General features: G+C 43.9%; 1 protein-coding gene across 1 annotated transcript in view; it reads left to right on the forward strand.

Annotated features, from left to right (window-relative positions):
- The first annotated feature begins 3,211 nt into the window (after nucleotides 1-3,211).
- Nucleotides 3,212-24,394, forward strand: part of ramp1 (receptor activity modifying protein 1) — a 44,035-nt gene continuing 22,852 nt past the window's right edge. Inside the window, exon 1 of the mRNA XM_076747336.1 lies at nucleotides 3,212-3,772. Coding sequence (XP_076603451.1) covers nucleotides 3,715-3,772 — 58 coding nt within the window. The 5' untranslated portion in view covers nucleotides 3,212-3,714. The remainder of the gene's footprint in view (nucleotides 3,773-24,394) is intronic.

Raw genomic sequence — 24,394 nt, forward strand, 5'->3', positions numbered from 1 at the left:
ACTAATATATGATAGAGAAGCAGGTAGTGGCAGTAAACTATTTTAATAATTTGAAGAGACAATATATGATTAGGCTATATATAAATATTTACATATATAAACAAAATACTGCCCATGATGATGATGACGACTATAATCTGTATGTTGTATGTATGGTCTGTATGTTTGTGTGATGGAAGTCTCTAACGATCCGCAGGTCCCCGCAGAAACGACGCACAGGAGTTATTCTCCCACGTTGTGACAGCTGGTGAGTCACATCATTATCATTAAACGGCAGAGCACATGTGTGTGTGTGTGTGTGTGTGTGTGTGTGTGTGTGTGTGTGTGTGTGTGTGTGTGTGTGTGTGTGTGTGTGTGTGTGTGAAAACCGTAACAGTAATAATCGAAATGGCTGATGTGTCCTGAGATACAAACATGTGAAACCTTGTTAGAAAAGTCATTTTTAGAAGATATGAGGGAACTTCGTGGAAATTAAATGTTCGTTTTGCTCCTCATGCGAAGCTGAAATGAACTCTTCCTCTCTTACCTTTGTCGTGTCATTCCTTCACATTTCTTGACGTCTTATCCGACAGCTCCAGTAGTGTACTCAGGTCCGATCTGAGGCGCCTGTACTTAAGTATTTCTATTTTCTGCTGCTTTATACTTGTACTTCACAACATTTCAGAGGGTTTTTTTTGTTTCTACTGCATTCAAAAGTTACTTTGCAGATTCAGATTATTAATACAAAAATAATAAGGAAAAATACATTTTGATGTGTTATTGTAGTATAGAAAGTAGTTCTAATTAGGCTCACTCTTACCAGCTGGACAATAAAGTTATACAAACATTAATGCATCACTGATTATAATCCAATAATATTCTAATATTCATATATCAGTAATATCATACTTCCCTACAAATACATACATACAGTCACTTGATGTTATCACAGAGCTCCTCACAGAGACGCAGTTTAAAGAATTCTCCTCACCAGCTGTCTGGACAACAGAACGCTGCTCTGCTGACCCCTGTGGGTGAAAACATGCAGGTTCAGACAGCACGATGAGTCACAGCCAGGTGTGGTCAGGTGTGAACTGTGCCACACCTTGATTTGTCCTTAATGTCCTCTTGATCAGAATATGACAAAATCTCAGCATTAAATCACTCACTGATATCATTGTGTGATTATTATATGTTTCTTCATCACAACAAAAAGTGACACCAACCTGATGAGACAGAAACGGTGTAACAAAAAACGCACAGAGGATTTTTTTGGTAATATCAAATTCATTATTAAAATGACTTGTACTGATCTGTGCAGTTTACATGATATGACATGCAACAGCACCTGCCATCTCTGCTCTGACATTAAGCGTTATCCCACCTGGGAATCATTTTAACGGCAGATATTTGTGCTCTGGTATCTTTTCTGGACCCTTTGAGACTTTTCAGTGGCACAGATTGGCCTTTCTCTCACTGCTGCTGCTGTGAAACCAACCACGGCTGTTTCTGTTGCCCCTGTGTCACTCATGTGACCCTCCGGACTGACCTCAGTTTGTCCCTCCGGTCCTGACTGTCAGCGGGAGATGATCTGACAGGCTTTCCTTTCAGCCGTTTCATTTTCAGTTGTTGTTGTCTGAGAGCTTGTTCTGCTGCTCTCATGTAACATCGTAAAGCTACACAAAGGTGTTTGGCAGAGAGCGACAGAAAACAGCACAGGTTTAGCCAAGACTTCATTCCCAAACCCACGTAGATGAGTCATCTTTAGGCCTCTTCAAAGAAGTGAATGTGCCTTTTCATGCTTGGTTCAAAGCGGACGGCAGCAAAACAGACACTTTTTATACGTTTCAAATGGCATCACAAACGTCTGTATTTCCAGTTATATTAGTATTTGAGATAAAATAAGAGTGTGATGTTTTTATTACACAGGAAAACAATGTTAGGATGTTTTTTTTTGGTCTTTTCTGCATTAAACTTGGTTTTGTGTGATGTATTTGCATATTATATTAATTATAGTACACAGTTTTGACATTCATTTCTGTGTGTGTTGAGGCTCAAATAGACTGTACAGGTGGACAAAAACAGTTGTATTTAAGAAGTCTCTTCTTCTTTCACCTTCACGTCTGAGTTGCAGATGATTCCTGTAATGATCCAAAGAAACTGAGGCAGGACAAAGTTTCTGCCACATGCCACAAACGTCTGCTTCTACTGGGGATGCCAAAGTTTTCAAAGCCAGGCTGAAATTTGTGGAATTTGATTTGGAGCAATCTGATGCAAAACATACAGTATTACAACATACAGACAGAAAAAGGTGAATTTTCCAATGCTGAATCAACTTATGAGGAAATATAAGAGAGAATGTGGATTTTGGGAGGTTAACAGTGGACTGAAGTTGAAACAGCACAGCACATTGTGCAGAGCAGATCCAAATAGAAACTGCTGGTTTGCTGCAGTGATGCGAATATTCGACTGACGTTTATTTCCCCCCTCATTCTAAACCACTTTGAACTGTGAAAGATTTTCAGCATCACATTCAGACATATTTTACAAAAAAAAAAAAGTGTCATGATTAAAAACACACGTCTCTTTTCTCTCCTGTTTTATCACAGTAAATAAGGAAAACCAGGCTGAGAGACCGTCTAATTCCCGGCAGTCTGCTCAAGAGAAGTGCCATGATCCATCATCACATAAGAGGATATAAATGAAATATTTAAACTTCATACAAAACATCAATTATATCAACCCGATGGACAACTGGCGCTTCTTTAAAATTGCGCTGTAACGCCCAAGATGACCACTGGATGGCGGTGTCGAACAACTCTGAGCGCACTGTGTCCACGCTGCACCTGTTTCATCCTCGCTACAGGTGAATCACACCACTTTTTGCTTTTTATTTTCAGGGCTGCGAGATTTAATCTCTCCTGAACACTGAAAAAGTCGTTTTTTAATCTCTTAAATGTCGAAAATGAATCTGCTGTTTGAAGAGATCTCTGTCTGCAACAACTTGTATTCTGTGTTGTCACGACAGTTTCTTGTACGAGATTTAATTTAGTTTGTCCTCAATTACTTTTGTTTGTTTGTTTGTTTATTCAGTTTATTAATTCATTTATCGTTTTGTTATAGGCTGCTGGTTTGGATCCGATCAACCAATGGAAAAGTACCACAAGCAGTCCCGTGCCTCCTCCCTCGTCCCACTCACCCTCACCTCCCCTCCCCGCACTGTAATTGCTGTGTTTTGGTCCATCCCGCGTCCCCTTCGCTCACCCGCAGCCGTGTCCTCCCGGAGAGAAGCAGTGAACCCTGCAGCAGTGCCTCATCTCCGCCGGTCCCGGCCTGGTGCGTCCCGTTGCGCGCAGCGCAGCACAGTTTTCAACACCGCGCACTTCACAAGCGCGCTCCGGACCTCCCCAAACCCTCAGGGCGGCTGCTGGGAAAGATAGCTGCAACTTCACGAGTCAGTATGTCTCATGTGTGGATGACAGAGGATCGGTGACAGGAAGACTTGGGGGAGTTCAGGTGCAGCAGGAACAAGGACGACTCTTGGCTCCCCCTCTGCGAGCGGTTTGCGCGAGGTGATCCAGCGGAGGCTTCTGTTGACCGGACGCCTGTATTCCATACATTTCTTCTCCAGCGGTCACTTTTGATGTTACCTGCCACTCTCTGAGCTCCTGTCACTTGCTCTCTCCTTCACTTCCCTCCCAAACTTCGGCCAGTGATCATCTGAAGAGCGACAGGATGGGATCGCGGACCGGAGCAGCTCTGCAGAAACAGCCGCTCCTGTGGTTCGTTGTCGGTGAGTCTTTCACACTGTGGCTGCTTTGATGTGTGGAATGAAAACGAAGAAATGTGGTTAAACTAAATTACAGATATCACAAGAGAAGTCAGACAAATAGAATCGTCATGCAAACAAACGAGTTAACTTCTGTGTTTATGGAGGCTTAATTAACATGAACATGAACGAGTTGACAGAAGTTTGATGCTCCGTGCGACTAAAAAGAGCAATACTGAGCCAGTCGTGTGCTGCCTGTGGTACTCAACAATCACATTAAAATGACCATTAATAATCACATTACATAAATACATCCTATTTAATCATTATGTGAATTATCGCACCCGCCGGTTTGTCGTGGTATCACATGTTTTACAGGATTAGTGGTGACACCTGTCGCTCCCTGCGGCGAAGCAAAAACAACATATATGTTAAAGTGGAGCACAGCAGAGCAGCTGCAGGGACAGACTGTCAGGGTGGAAGTGTGAGGGAGTCCACCTGCTGGCACACTTCTTCACTTTTCTCCACAGTCTTGGTGGCTATACTGAGGATCCGTGCTGTTCAGCAAAGACGAAAATCTGCCACACTCACTTTAAAGGTGTGCGTCCCTTCAATGAGCTGGACGAAAACACCAGTTTACACGTTGGACAGGAAGGTGTCATTACACCACTTCATTATTTCTCTAAGAGACAGTGTTCTGACCTTCTGGTAGTTAAGCAGATCCTGCTGCATTCGGTGTATTTAGGACTGAAGGCTCCTCTCAATGTGGATTCTCTCATTGCGGTCGCAGTAATTCCTTGTAACGTTTTGCAACACTTGTGCATTCATGCATTTTCAGATTATTATCAGGAAATCATGCTTATTATTTAGATATTTCATTCGGTTGTAGCTTGTATAACAGCATCTTCTGTCATTCAATGAAGGAAAACAACAGAAAAAGAGAACAAATAAGAAAAAAACGCTAGTAAACATATCTTTTCTTTGCTGGTCTTGCAGCGTGTTCACATGGTTTGTATGCAGCTTCTGTTCTGTGTATCATCGCTGAAGGTTTTGTGACTCATCCGTTGAAGAGTTGGAGCACACTGAACACACTGAAGTGCATTTGAGCCGCGTGTAATACAAAGCAACGGCTTAGCTTGGAAAACTTAAAGAACTTCATCAGTGACTGTGAATATTTTAACGGAACAAAGCAGTTTGAGTGATCATTTCCTCCTCTAGTGCACTGGATCCACACATGAAGTAGCTGCAGTGAGAGAGCGCTGGGCAGGGATTTTCTCAAATATTCAATTTCCTTCATTATTATTGGCACTATTAGGAAATGTGTGATGACGCCATGTAATGCTGGAGAATCACAGCGAGGAGATCTGCTTCCCTCTCTTTCGCTGCTGAATGCTCACATACATTCACAGCACTTGAAATTGTAGACTTATGAAGACATTCAGCCGACTTGGGTTCATTTCCCAACCTCTAACCCTGCTGCTCACCACTAAATGCTTACCCTCAGATGAACTGTAATGTGAATCTGGTCCACTAACCCCAAACTTAGCGTGTAGCATTGTGGAGTCCTGCAAAAATGTACCGCATGTCCTCACTTTTGCTTGTTTAGTAGCTCCACTTGTTTCATAGCGTGTATGAAAAACTGAAGGGGGCACACATCTTCACAGTTTAATACGTGCTGGAGATGCACCAAACTGCTGTGTGCACACATGCACACTGTGACGTCTCCGACAAAGGTTTTCAGGCAAGCTTCCTCTGCTCTTTGCCCTTTGTTTTTGCCGTTACAAAGGCTCCATGTAGGTGTTCTGTGTTTATACAAAGCGAAAGTTATGACTCATCACAGCAGCACCAGGTTGTCTCTGTTTCACCGCATCCTCATCTAACAGAAAGTTTGCAGAGTTTTGCGTTGAAAAATGTTGTTTTGTATCCCCACATTCCTAAGTGATTATCCCCACTCAGGCAGCTCGTTTATCTGTCCAGGATGCTTTTATTCTGTCAGTCTTGCAGGCGCTTTAAAGGCTGACGGGATGCTTTAATCAATAGAGTACAAAGTTGAGATAACTGAGGGGCCTGCTCTTCGTGGCGTTAGCCTCGCAACAACCCCGACCCGTCTTCTCAAAGACGCCCCTGCAGCTCTTCGCAGGGCAGAGCGCCCCAGGCGTCAGAGGCAGCTGCAGCGCCGTCTGTCAGCGCGATGAGAGGCTGGTTCACCACATTCAGAAGTGATCTCCCAGTTTGTCATCATGCCTCTTTGCCACTTGTCAATACGAACGCCATTGAACACAATGAGCCCAAAGCTCCATGTGGAGCTGGGATGTATTCACACTTATTTTTTACACGCCAATGCAGGCAAAGGAGGTGTTGGACATTTAGCACAAGTTGCAGGATTTTCTGCAGGATTTTCCACCATTGAATCAGACTGTCACTTTCTCCAGCACTGGAGTGCTAAAACAAAGCGTGGAGATAGACTTCCATCATCTGAGGGGACCTGCACCAGCATCTGCATTAGCAGAACAACCAATAGGAACACGCTCTCGCTGAGATGACCTGTGATTGGCCAAAGTCTGTCGTCATAGGTTCGATCTTCTAAAGCCTGATAAACAGAGCCAAGAGGAGAATTACAATCTATGGAACAGTTATTTTGGATTTTTTTCCCAACAATGCCAAAAATAAATTACCAACCACAGCTTCAAGTCATCAGAATCATTTGTACCATGAAAGAAGCTTTTTTCTGGTAATTTGTTTGGCCGCTGAGTTCAGGAAGGAAAAGGGAGCAGAGCCTTCACCTTCCCAAGATATAAAGACACCGGCACAGAGAGACACTTCAATCCCACCTCCCCGACGTGACTGTTTTTCATCTGACGGCTCAGGATTCAGTATGAATTCATTTGGAATATTTCACACACACAAGCGACTCGCCATATGCTGGTGAAATGACAAAACGGAAACACTTTGAGGAACAGCTCAGGGGAAAACATCGGACAGCTCGACTGGAATGACTGAATATCCTCTAAGCAATCAGAAGGCTCGATGCAGAGCACTCCAGCTAAAGCGTGAGGCCCGCAGTGGGTCGTGGGAGGTAAACAGCAAGAGTAGGTGGCCTGTTGACTTGTTTCAAGAAGTCTTGTTCTTTGAAAAGCCTTTAATCAATTCCTTTTCCAAAATGAAAAAAAGTTATTAAAAGAAAAGCTCAAGTTAATTAATTTTGGTTCGGTGACTTTCTTCAGGATCAACCAAGCTTTCAGAAATCCAGCTGATTTAAAGGAGACTCTCGGATTCTTTCAAGTCTGTCTTAATCGAATACTCACATGCTTTATGAACACCGATGTTCCTGAAGGTCTGCAGCACTTTCCCTGCGTTGTCTGGAAATGCAGCGTTTTTCGCTTGCATTGGTTTTCAGAGTTGGCGTCTTTTAGAATTTGCATTGTTTCTGTATTTGCATCACGGTTGCTCTTAATGTATTTGTTCTGACACCGTCCACGGGCGAAATACCAAGTTCTTAGAACGTCCCATCAGCTGTATGGTGCTGGACAGCTGGTTTTCAGAGCCTTTTTTACTGAAGGAAGCTGCCTGCTGTGGCTGAACTCCCTCACATGTTTATTAACATAAAGCATTTTTGCACAAATGAGGACTTGGCTTTTCCCCCGTTTCTTATAGTATAACATATTTCTTATAGCCCGTAAGGTCAAGGGGAAAGATGACAGGGACCGGTAATGTTTTATTATATTAAGGATATATATTAAACTATCTTTCAACTTAGGTTTTTGTGTTTCCAATGTTTTCTCTGCATTGAAAAGTCTCGTACAGGAGATAAGATACAGGCTCACTGACGACTAACATTGTTGCATCGGTGTGGAAAGGTTTGACTGTTTACCTAAAACTACTTTGCCAGTAGTTGGTTTGCTGACATCCTGCAGCGTCAGCAGGTTTTTGGGGGCAGACGGAGAGAGTAGTTGACCCCGCAGTGCTTACAGGCCAGAGACATTAATGTTAATTTCCGTCAGGTTTTTTTGCCCCAGTTAAGCTCTCATCTTTCAAGGGGACATGGATGCATGGATTTTCTAAAAAGCCTCTCGCTGTCTCTGCTCTGCCTGGAGAGAGAAGCACATATTTCTGGAGTGAAGGACTCAAGGGGACGTTTTTCAGAATCTCCATAAATCAGTAGAGAAAGAGAGGACGGTGAGAATAAGAAGCAGGCCGTCGGGACAGAGAGAGATGAATGAGGGAGGCGGGGCTGGATAGTTTTAATGCTGCTGATATACATCTCTCTGTTTTGGATGTTGTGTGTTTCCGTGTGTGTGTGTGTGTGTGTGTGCGCATCCAGACCCGCCCATTGGACTTTGGCTAATTAGATAGATGGAGAACGAGGGGTGAAAGGAGGAGAAGACAACAAACGTACCCCCGCCTCGTTATGACGGAGCTGTTTTTCATGTGTGATATTCGATAACGTCCCTCATAGATTTCCTTTCTTCTCTCTCCCTCCTTTCACACTCAGAGGTCCTCATGGGGAAGGTAAACATAGAAAATCCTACGAGTGACAAAATAACAACACCGGAAATTCAAATATTGACCCAAGGTCATGCCCGTGCGTTCCTCTGATAGTTTCCAGCCTCCTGCATTGCACTTCGCAGTTTACCGCACTCCGATCAATATGTGCTCGCCAGTGAAAGAATTATTTCCAACTTTGCTTCAAACATCCTATTTCATACTCTTTGGAGAGGATTAGTGAGCCCAGAGGCCCAGCCGTAATTGGTGAGCAGCTGTCTGTCTACAGTTGTGAGAGAGGAGTTTAAGGCTGAGGGTGTCTGGTATCACCCTCCCTGACGCAGACTGAACAACTCCTCCTAATTAGCTGTAGAACTTTGGTAATGCTGCAGGACATCCACTGCCTCTCTGGTCACAATTGCTTTCTAAGTGAACAAACCACCCATTGTGTGTGTGTGTGTGTGTGTGTATTTGTGTGTGTGTGTGTTCACGATCTACTTAGCTCAATTATTGTAAACCACTCGGAGGACACAATGTTGATATTTAACAATGCTAGCCCTTTCAGTAATTATTCCTTTATGATCCAAGCATGGCAAATACAGACAGGAGGTTAAGCAAATGAAACGTAATTAGGGAAATAAATAAATAGATTAAAGTGATTAAAGCAGCATTAATTGATTTTTAAACTGTTGGGACACAACAGTTTCCTGTGCACACATTCAGCAGACGTGGAGCAACGTTAGCATTCATTTTGTGCTACGTGTCTGGTCACCCGATGGATGGAAGTCCAGTATTCGCACTCGCTTTAGCTCCTTTTCGCTCTCTAGCAAAGTGCACAAAATGCTTATAAAGTGCAGAACTGTGTGCACCGGCTCGCTGCTGACTGTGTCTGCTGTCAGCCGCTGTGCAGGTAGTGCACAGTGCGGATCGGAAGGCATTCTTCTCTCTTTCCTTTCCAACTGAAAGACGCTAAAAAGCTCCATGCACCTGAGAGTAGCTGCAGGGTTGACTCAAATAATTCACTGCAGACAAACTTTTAGTCGCATGATCCGTTATCGACCTAAAGATACTGATCAGTGCTGTTTTAAAAAGTCAACATTAATTGTCAGTCCCACTAAACGCGCCACTTAATTCAAGCACAATGATAAAACCACAGATTCATATTTGAATTATTAGATTTCAACCTGCATATTAAAGGAGCGGTAATATTTACTTAATAACCGTGTGAGTGTGCGCGTGCATCTGTATGTGCATGTGCATGTGTGTGTATATTGTGTCCCATTTTTCCTTTGTTATTATTATTATTCTATGCAAATAACTGCTCCTTGTCCTCCAAATCCAAGACATCAGCTCTCTCACTGAGAACCAGAGAGCAGATTTTACAGCCCATTTATCCGGGCCGCTGCTCTCATACATTACATTTAACCTTACATAACAGCGACATAGCGAGCCTGTCGCAGTGGTTCACTCAACCGGTGCATCAGGCTGGAATTTTCTTTTGAAGAATTTGTTTTTTTTCGTTGGCATTTGCGCTTCACGGAAAGTACAGTACATGATGACCGGTCAAAGTGGTTGTGTGCCGGATCCAAGCCCGGAACATCAAGAGCTCATCATGTAAAGCCACTGAAAAGCCTGAGAGGGATTTCTCCAAACATTTATCTAACCAGGCTGGGCAAATAGGAACACACTGGTATTTATAGCAATGACCTGAGGGGGGAGTGGCCGAGGCATGGAGACGTGTATGCTGCTGGAAGTCGGAGCGGTCTCATACAGCCTCAGTTTTGTGCTGCTGACCGCTGAGGTGCTCAGCTGGAGCCGTTTGTGGCTTCTGGGCTGCAGTACAGGACAGCAGGGAGGCTTCGAACGTTCTGCCGCTGAGATGCAAATAAATGCAGGCTCAGCACTTTGAGTCCCAAGACCTGCTGGGAACACAAAATTGGGTAAAAATATTCAGATAGATGTTATTCCTGCAGCAGCAGCCCAGATAAAAACTTTGATATTGCATGACTCTGCTGAACGTTGTAAATCGTGTGGGGTGGATTTGTCCATTGTTGACATAACTCCCGGGTACTGGGTGGTTTTATTATATAACAAACAGATCTGTTATATTAAAAATGATATACTGGAGGTCTCCTGTAGAAAAGAGTGCTTGTGATGCGTTTACTTTCCTGATATTTTTAGCCATGCCAGCAGTCTGAATCTATGGACGGTCGGTCCGCTCAGATTGATCTTCTGGCTTTTTCTCCAGCACCGTTATGAGTTTGATGTGCAGGGCAGGGTTATTGTAAAGCTGAAAAGTCCAAGAATTATGGTATTTAATGCATAAGAAACACTTGTGGAAACCAGTGGCTGGAGTGTATTTTGGAAATACGGTAGTAAATCAGATCTTACAGAAGTTGTCTCTTAACTCCGGTAACATGAGATCGACAGGACGTACTGTACGCCGCGTATGCATTAGATTAAGTGTGTAAACTTTCTTCAGAGGAGAGGCAGCTCTCAGGTGTGATTGGAAAGCGCTTGCTCGTCCAATCTCCCCCCCAGCTTAACAGGTTTTAAATAATAAATATGCAATTTTAGGGTAGAGATTTCTGGTCTCAGATCGTTTGAGGTCAGTGATCTTTACTCCTCTTTGGCTTCAGACTCAGTGCCATTATGCCGTGTGATCCACAGTGAAGCCTACACATCTCATTTCACAGCCTGTTGGAAATCCTCGCTCATAGGTCATATTTAAGAACAACCCATGTAGGAAATTTCTGTGGTCTATTACAGCTTGAGTAACACACCGGAGCTCCAAATAACCTTCCATCAGCATTTCTCGGTTCTTCCTCTCTCCACTGCTCGTGAAGCATAACTAACCAATTTATTGGACAGGATTTGGTATGAAATTGAGCGAGGCTGCTCAGAAAATCCCAAATTGGACCAAATGAAAGCGAGTGGTTTGGTACATTGACGCTTGGATTAGAATCACTGTTAATTTGACAGTCGTGGGTTTAAACACAGAGATATTCCCAAAAGCGCACTGTATGGGTGTCACTGCGGCATTGCATCATATATCAGTAAGCCAATCAGCAAGTGAAAAAGAAGAGCGGTGGGTTTACTGTAAATGTCTACTGTCAGCGTTCAAACCAAGACAGATCTGAGCAGCAGCTTCAATAACACGCCGCACTCGGCATCCCTCTCGGAAGTGTGAAATGAGTTTAATCTCCGCGCCGTAGCCGATGGTTAGTCTGGACAAATAGCCCACCGCTCCACGCTGATCACCTGATTTTGTGGCTCATATGTCTGTGACGGCCCTGCCTCATACATCACTGTGACCTCAGGTAACAGAGGCGCTGCATCACCTTCACGGCTTTTTGACTGCTCTGGCGACACTTCCTGTAAAACGTCGACCTCAAATGGAAATTAAGAGATGAATAAAAGCGCTCGTCCTCTCTTTGTCAGATTGATCTTGCTGAAATATGAGCTGCAGCTAAATTAACACCATTTAATGTCATCAAAAGGACGGTTCCTCCTTTGTGTCTCTCTTTCATCTCTCTTTATTATACTTTCTCTCATATTCATAATTACCGATGAAAGTGATAAATACGTCCCTCGCTCTCCTTTATTAGCTCTCCTCTGCTTCCTTTTCTCTCCACATTAACCTATTTTATAGCTGGTCACGACTGGTGTGTGCCTATGGATTTGTGTGTGTGTGTGTGTGTTTATGCTTGTGCAGTATGCATGTGTGCACTGGCAAAGCAGTAACCCAGTTTTCACTGTCACGCCTCAGCAGCTAATGAGCAGCATTGAGGCACTGCTAGTTAGTGAAGCATGTGTGCATGTGCATGTGTATTATTCTGTGTGTGTGTGTGTTTGGCTTCCACCACCAAGGTGCTGAAATATGTGTTGGATCCATGGTGCCTGAATAATTGCTAATGGCTATTCCACTATAGGGAACGCGCTATTGGTTCACAAAATGTATGCAGTCACACTTGACACCCACTGTCAGACAATGGAGGACAGGCTCACATAACTCACATGCGCAAAACACAAAGGAGTTGGTGCTCACGGTCTCACACATACCCGACATGTGTGAACAGTCATGTGAAGCAGTGAGTGAATCATGCAGCAGTGATGCCCTCGAGCGAGAAACCCAATGCTCAGTTGATGTCAAGTGAAGCTGTGGTATCGACCCGTACATCTGTGTTAAGACAGTGAGCAGGCTGCTGTAAATTGATTTATAATTATACAGAACATAGAAAAATACTAATCCTGCGGTTCAGGAGCAGATCCAGCAGCTTGTACTTCCACTTAACACTGCCTACTTCTGCATAAATACGATGAAAATAACCTTCAGAGTGTACCTGCCCTCTGTTAGATTGCAACAAAAGGCGGCTCCTTGAATAATTAATACAGGAAATGTGTACGTAATGATGCATTTCTCTCCCAGACAGCTGCACGTTGACTGAAGCACCACATGCCAAGTGATGGATGCTTTTACCAGTGCATTAGTGTACCACTTACCTCACACTATTACAGACATTACAAAGACTCGGGATCCCACTTGGACTCCAGCTCATAGTCTTTGGCATTGTTACTGCCTTGCTCTTCCCATTAACCCATAAAAAAACCATCCTTTTGTCACCCATCCATATCAGAACATACCGACAGGTCACCTGACCAAACACTTCACAGCTCTGTTCTGCACTGAATCACCTTCTGCTCGTCTACAACCCCCAGATCCCTGCAGTGTAATCAAAACTGGACAGTCACCAATCTTTATTTATTTAGAAAGTTAACCTGGTTTAGAAGAGCCCCCAGAGCCCAACCAGCAGAGTGTGACAGGACTCATATTCCCGTTTCATCTGAGGGAAAAAACCAATATCGCAAACCCTCCGACTATGACAAATGAACTGAACCAACGTGAAGCACAAAATTACTTTGGGGCATCTCCTGCTTCCTAAAATGAATGATCCGACTTTTACCTTCCTTTATCTTCAGTCACCATTTACTACACCTGCAGTGCTCCAGAACATACACTGAAGCTCCCGTTCAACGTCTGACCCCAATGGCCGCTGGCTTTATTTCAGCTAGTACATCACATATTAATGCTAATTGTTCTAAATACCAGGTGGAGATTGAGTAAAAGTGTTACCTGCATATTTATTCTGTGTGTGTTAACTGTGATATTCGCCTGACCTCTCCCACTTTCTGCTGTATTTTTATGTTTTTATGCTGCTGCATTTCAGTCATCTGACACAACTCAGGCACAGTTTTCCAGCCTGTTGTTGGGACTGCAGTCCTGTGCTGTCTTCTTCTTTTAATTATTCTTATCTACCCTTGGCTTCAGCCAGAAGCGTCAGACTGAATTCAAGACTTTCGACTTGACTTCAAACAATCAAAAATGACTTTGCACTGGTCAGTGTTTCCCCATTGAGCTGCTGTGGATTGATAGTAAAACAAAGAGGGAATTTTATACTAACAGGACTGTAAGTGTTGAAGGTTTCCTTTTGATTTTTCTAACTCAGACTGTTGAAGCTTCACATAAGCTTCAGAATGCGTTTTTACGGACAGTGGATCTCACCCCCTCATGTCTCACGCTGAAATCGGATGAGCAGAGGATCGTTTCACGGTCGCTCTGAACAAGAGGAATGATTAAAGTAAGAAAAACACACAAATGGACATCTGACTGTTGTTTTATGATCACTTGAAGCACACTGAATCCATCCTTTAATTATCTCAGAAGTGGAAGCCAATTTTTTCCATTGTGCCTTTTTGTCTGGGGTGAATTCATGAAACTTCATGGCAGATTTTCTTTAAGGCTCATCTGTTAAAGAGGATTGTTGTGGAAGCTTGTAAATTGTTCGTAAGAGCATTTTTTCCTTCTTTTACTGCTTGTCCTGTGATCGCAGTCGATTGAGCACGGAGATAAAAACACCTTCTCCTGTTTTGCCTACACCACCATAAAGCATAAATAATGGTTTGACTTTGATAAATAAGATAATGATTGTGTGCATTCAGCCTGCTGCATACCTGTATCTTCAGATAAGAGCCATACCCACTTATTACAGCTGATGGAGCAACAGTCTTTGTATTCTCATCCCTGACATTTAAATGTTTCCTGTTAGCAGGAGGAACCACTGCAGAGTAACTAAACAGACTCCTCCATCTTTATCTCTTGATCTGTGAAATTATATCTTGCCAGTCAGTTACAATCAGTCAGTAATCCATCATTTCACCGGCGTGTAACTGGAAGCCTGTTAACCCTGCGCGAACAGATTGCGGGTGTCACCTGAACGTCCGATGAAAACTTGAAAACCCGACCTTTGCAGCCGGGCGGGAGCGATGAGGTGAGGAGAGAGAAGGAGAGCGATTCAGGTGACGATGTCGAAGACGGGAAGAGAGCAGAAAGTGACATCAGCTGTGGAGAACTTCAGTGGCGCTGATGGCACGAGGGAGCAGGAGAGCGATCGCAGGTTATCCTTGACAGCCTCTCACTTCAGCTGTTATACATTATGCAGATGAGTCCTGGACTCTGCTAGCGTGCAGCAGCCATCGCATCATGCTGATTTATAGCGCACCTCTGAATGTAATCTTTCATGTTCTCTACGCACAGCAGTGTTTAATGAAATTATCTACAACCCTGACACACAGAGGCTGATCATTCTGAATCTGAAGCAGCAATATGTTTCAAACGAGTTGGGACAGGAGAAACTAAAGACTGGGAGAGATGTGGAACGCTCCAAAAACACCTGTTTGGATCATTCCACAGGTAAACAGGCTCATTGGTGACAGGTGAGAGGATCATGATTGGGTTTGAAAGAGACATCCTGGAAAGGCTCAGTCGTTCAGAAGCGAGGGTGCAGAGAGGTTCACCGCTTTGTGAACACATGACTGGATGAAGGATGTTAGTGCACGGGCTCAGGAACGCTTCAAACGATTGCATTCTGTTTTTTTTCACGTTTCCGCGGCGTGTTTTGGAAACAGGGTTGTAATAATTTAATACTCACTGTTTCACTCTCTACATCTCCGCTCTTGTCTCTGCTCCCTTTCAGCGAAATCGTATCATGCTGCTTTTGTGAGTGTTACCACTGAGCCTAAATTAGACATTGTTAATGCCACGCAGACACTCGACTCTTTGTCTCTGGCTCTCTCGTCCTTCTGCTCTTTTTTGGCTGCAAGTCCGGCGACACATGATGTCCACCGAAAGAGACAGAGATCTCAGCTGTTTGTGGCAACGACTGAGCCCTTCGCTGATTGTGAAGTGCTTCTGGCGTAAGAGCGGAGCTGGCTCAGTGTCTGCTCTCTGACGAAGAACAGCTAGGCAGTGTTTGGTTTTTTTGTGTTTTCACTGAGGAATTAAAAGATCTGAGGGGTAAAATCTGACCTCTCCACCGGCATTTAAAAATAAATCTGAAAATACAGCTCCTTCATTATGATCAGTGTTGGGAATAATCATCTGTGTGATGGGCTGTTTGAATGTAAATTAAAGGCAAAGATTAACTTCATTCAAATCTTAAAATAAGGGACAGAGACAGACATCTATCGAGGCCCCTCGGCAGGAATGTGACCCCAGCGAAGCCTCTTTACTCTCCTCTGGGTCTCCGGTGCAGAACCAGATACTTGGACGGAACAACAAAAGGCAGAGGAGGATTGATGCCTCCATTTGGTTTTAGGGCAGAACAGGAGAGCAGACAGTTCAGTTGAGAGGTTTCTGTGTCTCTGTCGCTTAAACGTAATCTATAGTCGTACGTTTTATTACCTCTGGAGGCACCTAAAGCTCACAGCAGGGGGGACACACAACAACAACTCAAAGTGATGTTTTTTGGCTGCAAAAAATCCGAATTTCTGACAAACAGGTGAAAATAAAAAAACACAAACTTATATAAACTCATTCTTATTTTCAATGCATATTGAACTAAAACTAACAGTATTTCACTCTGTTGGCAGAAAACCACTGTATTAAATCCTTTTTCACTTTTTAAAGTGTCAACAATCAGTTAAGCTGATGTGAGAAATTAATTCAAAACTATTAGTCACGGGGAAAACAAGACAAAAATAATGAAATGTTCAAACACGCAGCAGCAGCAGCAGCTCTGTAATTTCACTCATACTGTTGGCCACTTAATAAGTCCTCCACTGCAGCACTGGAGTGGATGAGTGGTTTGGTTTTGGCAGCTGCAGGCGGTGCTGTGACATGGAGCGAGACGACCATCAGCCCCCCCAAACTCAATGTCACCCAAAAAAAAACTGTTCTAATCAGCCCATGAACTGAACGTGGCAGCTCTCTAACCCCCAAACGACTGCTGCTTCAGAGCGTGTGCGTGGGTCTGATGCAGACATGATAGCAGAACGAAAGCCATAATTGATGACGTGTATTAATTATCCCGTCACCGTTTGGTTTCCATTAAGGTGTCCGAACTGGCTGACTGGTGACAGCACACCGAGCTTCCTTAGAGTTATTTTAACAAGACAACGTGTCTGTGTTACTTTGAGATGTATGTATTTTTAGTAATCTGACTCTGAAAGTAGGTGAGATAAGAACTCACATCCCATCAGGCTCATGTAACCTGAAACAGTTTTAGTAGACACACACCTTTCTGTGACGGCACCTTGGCAGCACATGTGCGTGGAGGTGTGCAGCTGCAGATATACGGCGGGGAGCGCTCAGCAGGAAGCGCATTTCTTTTTATCTCTCTTTCTCCCTCCCTCTCTAGATTATCCTGACAGGGCTATAGCCTTTGTCTTCACCTCAGTGGCCTCACCAGCCCTCTGCTCACCTCTAATCAAACTCGCTCTGACACACACACACACACACACACACACACACACACACACACACACACACACACACTCTGTGGACCTGCTGTGTGCATGCAGCCTCTCATCGCAGCCAATCAAAGCAGATACATGCGTTTCCTGTGTGTGAGCGTGTCTTACAGGTCTTCACTTGTGAACCTGAACCGGAGGACTTGAGGCCCCACAGGGGACCCTTACAGGTTTGGATCCATGTTTTATACGGCCACTCGGTTCTGGGTCAGGTCCCAGTCTATTACTACAGGTCCCGTGTCTGTTTAACATTGTGTGTAATACCCGAGTGGATCCAGGCAGAGATCATACAGGGTCGATCTTGATGAATGTGCTTTGTGTGTGTGGGTGTGTGCATGCATGTGTGTGTTATTAATGTTCGCAGCCGTGGCAATGAAAAGGCAAGCGGTTGCAATTATCTTTATTATGGTGGATGCAACAAAACTAATTGTTAACGAGTCACGTTTGCCATCCATCACTGTGACAGCAGGGACACTGCCGGGCACAGTGGAGAAGGCTGCTGATGCTACACTGAGTAAAACACACATTTTGGTTTCGACAACTTGTAAATTAACAGTAACTTATTTATTGCATCCAGGTACACTGAACTACACGTAGCCATTTGTCATTTGTTTAAAGCGAAACTGCACATTCAAGCTGTTCTCCAGTCTGTATCTCAAGATGTTTCCGTGCACAGGGACAGATTTGTAAGCAAAAAAACAAATTATAGAGCAAATCCCTGTGTTCATGTGCACTGAGCTCAGAATCTGCTCTTTCCTCCAGCTGTTTTCTCAGATTATGAGCACTCGAAGGAAGCCTCGCTGCTCTATCCGGTGAGCGCTCACGGTCTGTAGGAAAGCATCTGAGTTTATTGTGTTTCTCCACTCATTTATTCAGGCTGTCTGTGTATGGCCTTGTGTTTATGGAGGCATCTGATCTGACTCCTGCTACCGCCTTCGTACTTGCTCAGAGAGATCAGTTTTTATGATGCACCAGGACACCTCGCGTGCTACGACCCAGACCCCCAGAGTTCAAGTGGTCTCCTGGTGTTATAAACGCTTTCCTGCCAGATTTCAGGAAAGTAGCTTCTCCACTCATCAGCCTAATGAACAGCTTACTGACGCCTCTCTCAGCATGAGGCTGATGCGCTTCTGCATGTTTTTCATCCTTCTCTGAACTCTTTCAAATTACAGCTTAATGTCGTCTTTGTTTTTATCAGATTCCCTTTCTTCCATATTTCTCCTTCTTTTAAATTCTTATGTTCTGTTTAATTCATTGCTCATCAATCGCACATGAAGCCTAATAATGTAAAATCCTCAGGTTTAACAAGGACAAGTGTAGCAAAGAATATGTCTTTATCATGCCTTTGTGTGGTTGTAGTGTTGCGTAGCGTTGCACATCCCGGCGTGTATGAAGTCCCTCTCATCTGCCCTCTGGTCTTTGTAGATAACATGCTGCAGCAGTGTTGCAGCTCATCCTATTGTTGTGTGGCTTTTTATCTACGTTAATTGTATGCTATTACCAGAGAGAGCCAGTCGGGGTAGACCTCTATCTCTGCTGAAAGCCCTGCTTGCTATAATGATTAGCTGGTGATGGATGAGATTCAACTTGACAGAGATAGATAAGGCACACACACACACACACACACACACACACACACACACACACACATATATGCACCACCTCTTCAGTAATTGTCACGTTGGACAGTGTGTTTATGTGTGGGGGTGGAAAGGCATGTGTGTGTTGGTTTGTGTGTGTGTTTCCAGTGTGTAATGAATGTGAGCTGTATGACAAAGAGACACACAAAGGCTTCGGTCATTATTCTATTAATTAAGAAGTGTGAGAAACAAACCTGTGTGTGTGTGTGTGTGTGTGCGTGTGTGCGTGTGTGCGTGCGTGCATGAGGTTCCTATCAAGTAGAGGGAATGGACAGTGTACTCATGCAGTGTGTCTTGGACTCGCTTTAAAATATGAAACAAGAGCAAATGAGTATAAATTTTAAATTAGATCAAGCAAAGGAAAGTCTGAACAAGTGGGTGGGTCTTTTTGGGATAGGGTTAGGGTCTTTTTTGTTTATTTTGACAGTGTCCAGAGTCTCCACTGATCTTTAGTCATTCCTGTCCTGTTCCTGTTTTACCTGGAAAACACGAGGTGACTGTAATTTCTGGGCCCTGAGTTCTGTCTGCAGGTGTTTCTTTCAGGCCTGATTCAGATGATTGCAACAGTCTTTTAATCAGCTCAATCTTCTCTCATATGGACATCAGTGGCTGGGCAGTAAAGCAACACAGCTCAAATGAAACAATACAAGTGCGGGGGACAAAAAGTAGGACTTTGAAAGGTGAGCAGGACCCCCGGTGTTACATAAATTACACCTTTGTTTCAAAAGAGCGGAGAGACCCTTTGCTCACCCGCTGTTTGAAGCTTTGCTGCTGTTTGTCTGATTTTAGCCTGACACTGACATCCCTGTAATTATATTCTTGAATGCTGCCTTCATTAAATAAACCACCCACTGGGCTACTTCCAGCCAGGCTTGCTGTATATGTCCCTTATAGTTGTGTCTTCTGATCTGTCTTCGACGTCCCGTTGTGGGATGTGGGAGGATGTCCCACTCTGCAAGCCGGTTCCACTGCAGCAGTCTCACTCCTTCTCTTTCCAGTCTTTATTAAATACCAAATCAATTATGAATGCAATTAAAGTGGTTTTGCATTGGGTAGCTAACAATCCCTAGAGCCTAATCCCTGTGATAAAAATCTCATTTATTTCTAGATGATAATGATATGATGGAAAGCGTGCAGTCATCTGTTATTGTGCCTCGTTGCTTGGTCTGCAGGGCTTTTAATGTGGTTCAATAAGTCTACCAGGGCCCGTTAGTTCCGGTAAGGATAGATACGAAATAGAATGAGTAGAAATAAATCTATTGTTTTCAGCACTTTAACACTTAAAACACAGTGACGCAGAGCTCTCAGCCTACAGACTGAAACCTCTTCATTATCATTCCACTCATACCACCACCACAGTCACTTACAGCACTGTATGTACAGCTTCCGGGAGGGGTTATCGAATCACATCGAGTGCGCTGATTATCAACACATTTTGGTGATTATTTTGGGCCTAAAAGGTCCGTTTATTTTTACTGTTTTTCCGCTGTGTGTGCATCAACCTTTTAAAAACATTTGCAAACACAGATAAGATTGAATTATTCAGGGAACACATCATCATATTTGCACTGTTTATTTTTTATTCCACCGGGAAATTTAGGCCAAACTCCTGCCTGGTTTCTGCACAACAGAGATGCTCACTGCTTAAAAAAAACAAAAAGGTCACACTGCTGTTGTTTGTACAGTAAAACAGACTAGATTACAGTCTGTTACATGGCGCAGTGTTTTTCCCAGGAATCATTCATTTCAGAATCAGAAATGGATTCATAAATCCAGACTTTTTCGCCGTCTCCCCTGATAGTTGTGATTCAGAGTGTAAGTCATAATTTTCTTGGCTGTAATGTGTCTCAATGCTTAATGTAGCTGCGAGTTTTTCTTCCTCGAGTGCCTGAAGCTGCGATGTGATTCATGGTGTGGCTGCATATTAAAGACACGGTCTGCTGTTTGCAGTATGGACTTGTCTGTGGAGCATTTATGTAAGTTCTACTTCAGTCTCACCATTTTAAAGGAAAAGTTTGACAATTAAAGACACCTTGACTGCAGCAGTTGTGTTAAGAGACATCGGATTGCGCCAAGCACTGACTTAACGTTCCCGTTTGTCCCTCGTAATTTACACCTTGACATCAGAGGGCACGTTGAAAGAGGAGTGACATCGCTGAGTGGCAGATTACAAGATGCAGTTTGAGAGCTATTGGCGGCCTGGTTTGGACATGGTAAAACAGATTTTTTTTAAAGTCTCTCTCTCTCTGTGCCTCTTCTGTGAGCAGTGTAGGAAACAAACTGGGTATTCTGAAAGTAATATATTCTGTGCTGTTTTCTTTGCATTTGTTCTCACTGTTGCTAACAGGCAGCAGCAGCAGATTCAGGAGTTTTAAGGCGAGTGAAAGTACACTTCACCAGTTCTTTGTCTTTCTTCTGTCCTGCTGTCCCGTGTTGTTAGCTTTCTTTTTACTTTCTCCTCTTCAGCATTTTTACCGCATCGTTATGTAGGCAGTCGCTGCAGTGGAAGCTGCTGTTTCCTCAGAACAGTCCCAGAGCTGTCACGCCTGCGGCCGCTGACTGTGTGCTATCCTGCAGGTAACATTAGCCCTCGCTGGCAGACACCGGTGCATGTGATGGGGCACCAGAGCGCAGAAGGTACTGATGCATTTAATGGTGAAACAGTTCCAAACCCTGGTAATTGTTTTATTATGTGACTATTTACTATCTGTCCATTTAGAGCGGCAGAGCCAGCTAATTTCTAGCATGCAGGGCAGCAGAAACACATCGTCTTTTCTGCATTTCAGGGGCTCCCATTAGTGCACCGCGTCACATTATCTCCACTGGAACAGCACCCTAGAGGGCACTTTATCATGTTTTACCTGCCATACGAGCATCCAGCAGGACACTTGGTTGATTTGAGTAAAACCGAACAGAAAACAGCTAAAGTCATGGTCAGACTGATTAATGGAGTAACGAAACGGCAGGTCGACCATTTTAGGCTAAAGCATGACCGTTTTTAAAACCCGTCAAATTAAAAGCACTTTACGAGAATACGCAGTTGTCTGGTGTTGCCTTTAGCCATTAAACCCACTTTCACAGCAGAAGCTGATGGAGCCAGCTTTGGTGGCCTCAGTGTGTGTGTTTGTGTTTGAATGTCTCCTCTGATCTCGAGTCCAGCCAGGTAGCTCCAGGCTGTATTCAGATTCGGTGGCTTATTTATGCCGCTGCCTTTCACGAGCCCATGACACATTGCAGTGAAGCGCACTTGGGGCTTTAATAATAACACTACGAGTACCTGGGAGGTAGAGGAGGGCTTGTTAAACCATCTCAAGCTGCTGTGTCACGGACAGAGGATTGAGTGTGTGTGTGTGTGTGTGTGTTGTTGTGGGTTGCAGTAAAGTTAGATTAGAATAGAGAGATTAAGGGGATAAACTGCTCCTTTTGCCTTTTCTTTAAGGCAAACTGTCTCTCTCTCTCTTTAATTATGTGAATACTTTCAGGGATGTTGTTAGTTCGAAGTAAAATTCGCCCCCTGGGTCTCCAGCTGTCTGATTAGGACTACAGACAGCAGAGGTGGAGGAAAGCACTAATTTGTGTGTGTGTGTGTGTGTGTGGCAGCGCCAGAGGTAAAACTGTAATACGATGCAATGACGGCAGCTGATGCACTGCTGCTGGCGTTCCTCTTCGCTAATTCGTCAGATATGCGCAGCTCGCGAGACAGAGAAAGAGTAAGAATGACTCATTTTAGCTCATTTGTATCCAGTTCTGATAAACAGCCAGTGCACATATTAGTAGTTTGCTGGGTTTGTTGTCATTTGTTGGGTCTCAAATGACACTTAGTACTCAGCTGTAGTACCTGTTGAGTAAAAATTCAGACCAAAATAATTGAATTGCTTGCAAAAACATGGGGAAAGAGGGCGCCTTCCCCAGACCCCCAGTTTCACTCCATGTCACTCGGCTGCACATGTGCATTTGTGCAACACTGATTCCAAAAAAAGCTACTGTGCATTATCGATGGATTTTGTTACCTCGCACAGACAAAACCTGGGGCGAAGCAGCATCCTTCTAGCACAGGAACACTAGCTGAGGTCAATCTATCCATGGTTAATCCATAGCAGATCAACAAGTTTGTGTAGATGCTGTAAACAGGTTTATCTGTGGAACATTGTTTCCCACGATGCACCACATTTACATCGTATGAAAAGTAGTTCGAGCAGTTGATGTTTAACCAGTCGCACTCACACAGCTGCCACACACTGACCTCACATCACTTTGATCACACAAAATCAAGCAAAGTCAGGCTCGTGCATGCTCACGTCCATAATGTCCTTCTCTTTGACGGACTGCCCGACGGACAGGCGGCAGAGGAGGAGAGGCGGACCTGTGGTGGCTAAAGGTGCAATCAGTCTGAGGGGACATGCCAGAAGTGAATAGGACCGAATTTCCTCAGACGTTCGGAGGAACATTTCATTCTGCAGACTGATTCAGCTCCGCTCGTTACTGATGAGAACAGTGGGGACTCAGACAGATATTAGTGTGAGATATTAGTAAAGAGAGAAAGAGGAAACAAACAGGAGATGAAGTGAATCAAACACGGTCCAGGTTTGATTTGTAACCTGTCCGCTACTTCAACATCAGCAAGAGCGTTGAACCAGTTATCATTGATCAGCCCATCGACAGAAAAGTATCACATGACCACTTTGATAATAGTTGGACTTCTAATTGTAAAAGACCTGAGTGACCTGGAGCAGAGACACTAACAAGAGAGGAGGAAAGCTGATTATGTTTTCCTGTCTCATCTGCTGTTGTACACCAATACACGAGCGGCTCCACGCTTGTAAACATGCAGCAGGTAAAAGAGGCCGAAGGGAAGAAGTTTATCGTCCAAATGTGGCGAAGATGGCAGCGGCTGACGACACAGAATTGACTGTTTTTCAGCGCATAAAATGGGAACGTGCCCTGATTTCCTGGCGTTCTGACAGGAAAGACTAAGATGCAAAGTGAAATCATAAGTGCCTGAAAGACTCACACAAACTTTTCCAAGTGCGAGCATCAAGTAGACCCAGTTTGTACGAGAGGTAAGAGATGAAATGTGTGGGTTTTTTTAAAATATGCATAAAACCTGTGTAACTTTATAGTCTCTAAATGGAGCTGTCAGAGAAGTGGGAGGAGAAACAGATTTCTCTTTCTCCTCAACTACTCCACAAACTGGGATGATTCATCACTAAAAAAGTGTTTAAAAGTCAAGGAAGTGGGTGTTTTGATGTTAGATTGGGTGATAGGGCAGCGGTGGTCAAAAATAATCCCGATCAAAGGCTGAAGATGAAGGTTTCCTTCTCTGTGACTCACTGGCGAGAGAATGACGACAGCGAGGGAGAAGAGCGGCAGAGTAGGACGCCGGTTAATTTGCGAACATCAGATCCGGCCGCCTAATTAGTCTTAGCCTTTGACAGAAAGCATCTGCCTGTTTGTCGCTTTCAAGCAGGACGGAGTCACAGGCTGCAGCGTGTGAAAATTCATCCGTGACTCACCGGCTTGAGACAAACTCAACTGTCTGTCTTCAGTGAATCTGATGCCAGAGCAGCTGCTGCAGACCATACACAGGGAGAGTTCGTTATTTATGAGGCAGGTCAGTCGATATTTGGACTGTTTACTGCTTCATTTATTAACGTCTTTTCATAGCTGTGGTCATCATTCTTATCTGTTATGACAACGCTGCACTTCTACATTGAAG

The sequence above is a fragment of the Chaetodon auriga genome, chromosome 13 (genome assembly GCF_051107435.1).
Source record: "Chaetodon auriga isolate fChaAug3 chromosome 13, fChaAug3.hap1, whole genome shotgun sequence".
NCBI lineage: Eukaryota > Metazoa > Chordata > Actinopteri > Chaetodontiformes > Chaetodontidae > Chaetodon > Chaetodon auriga.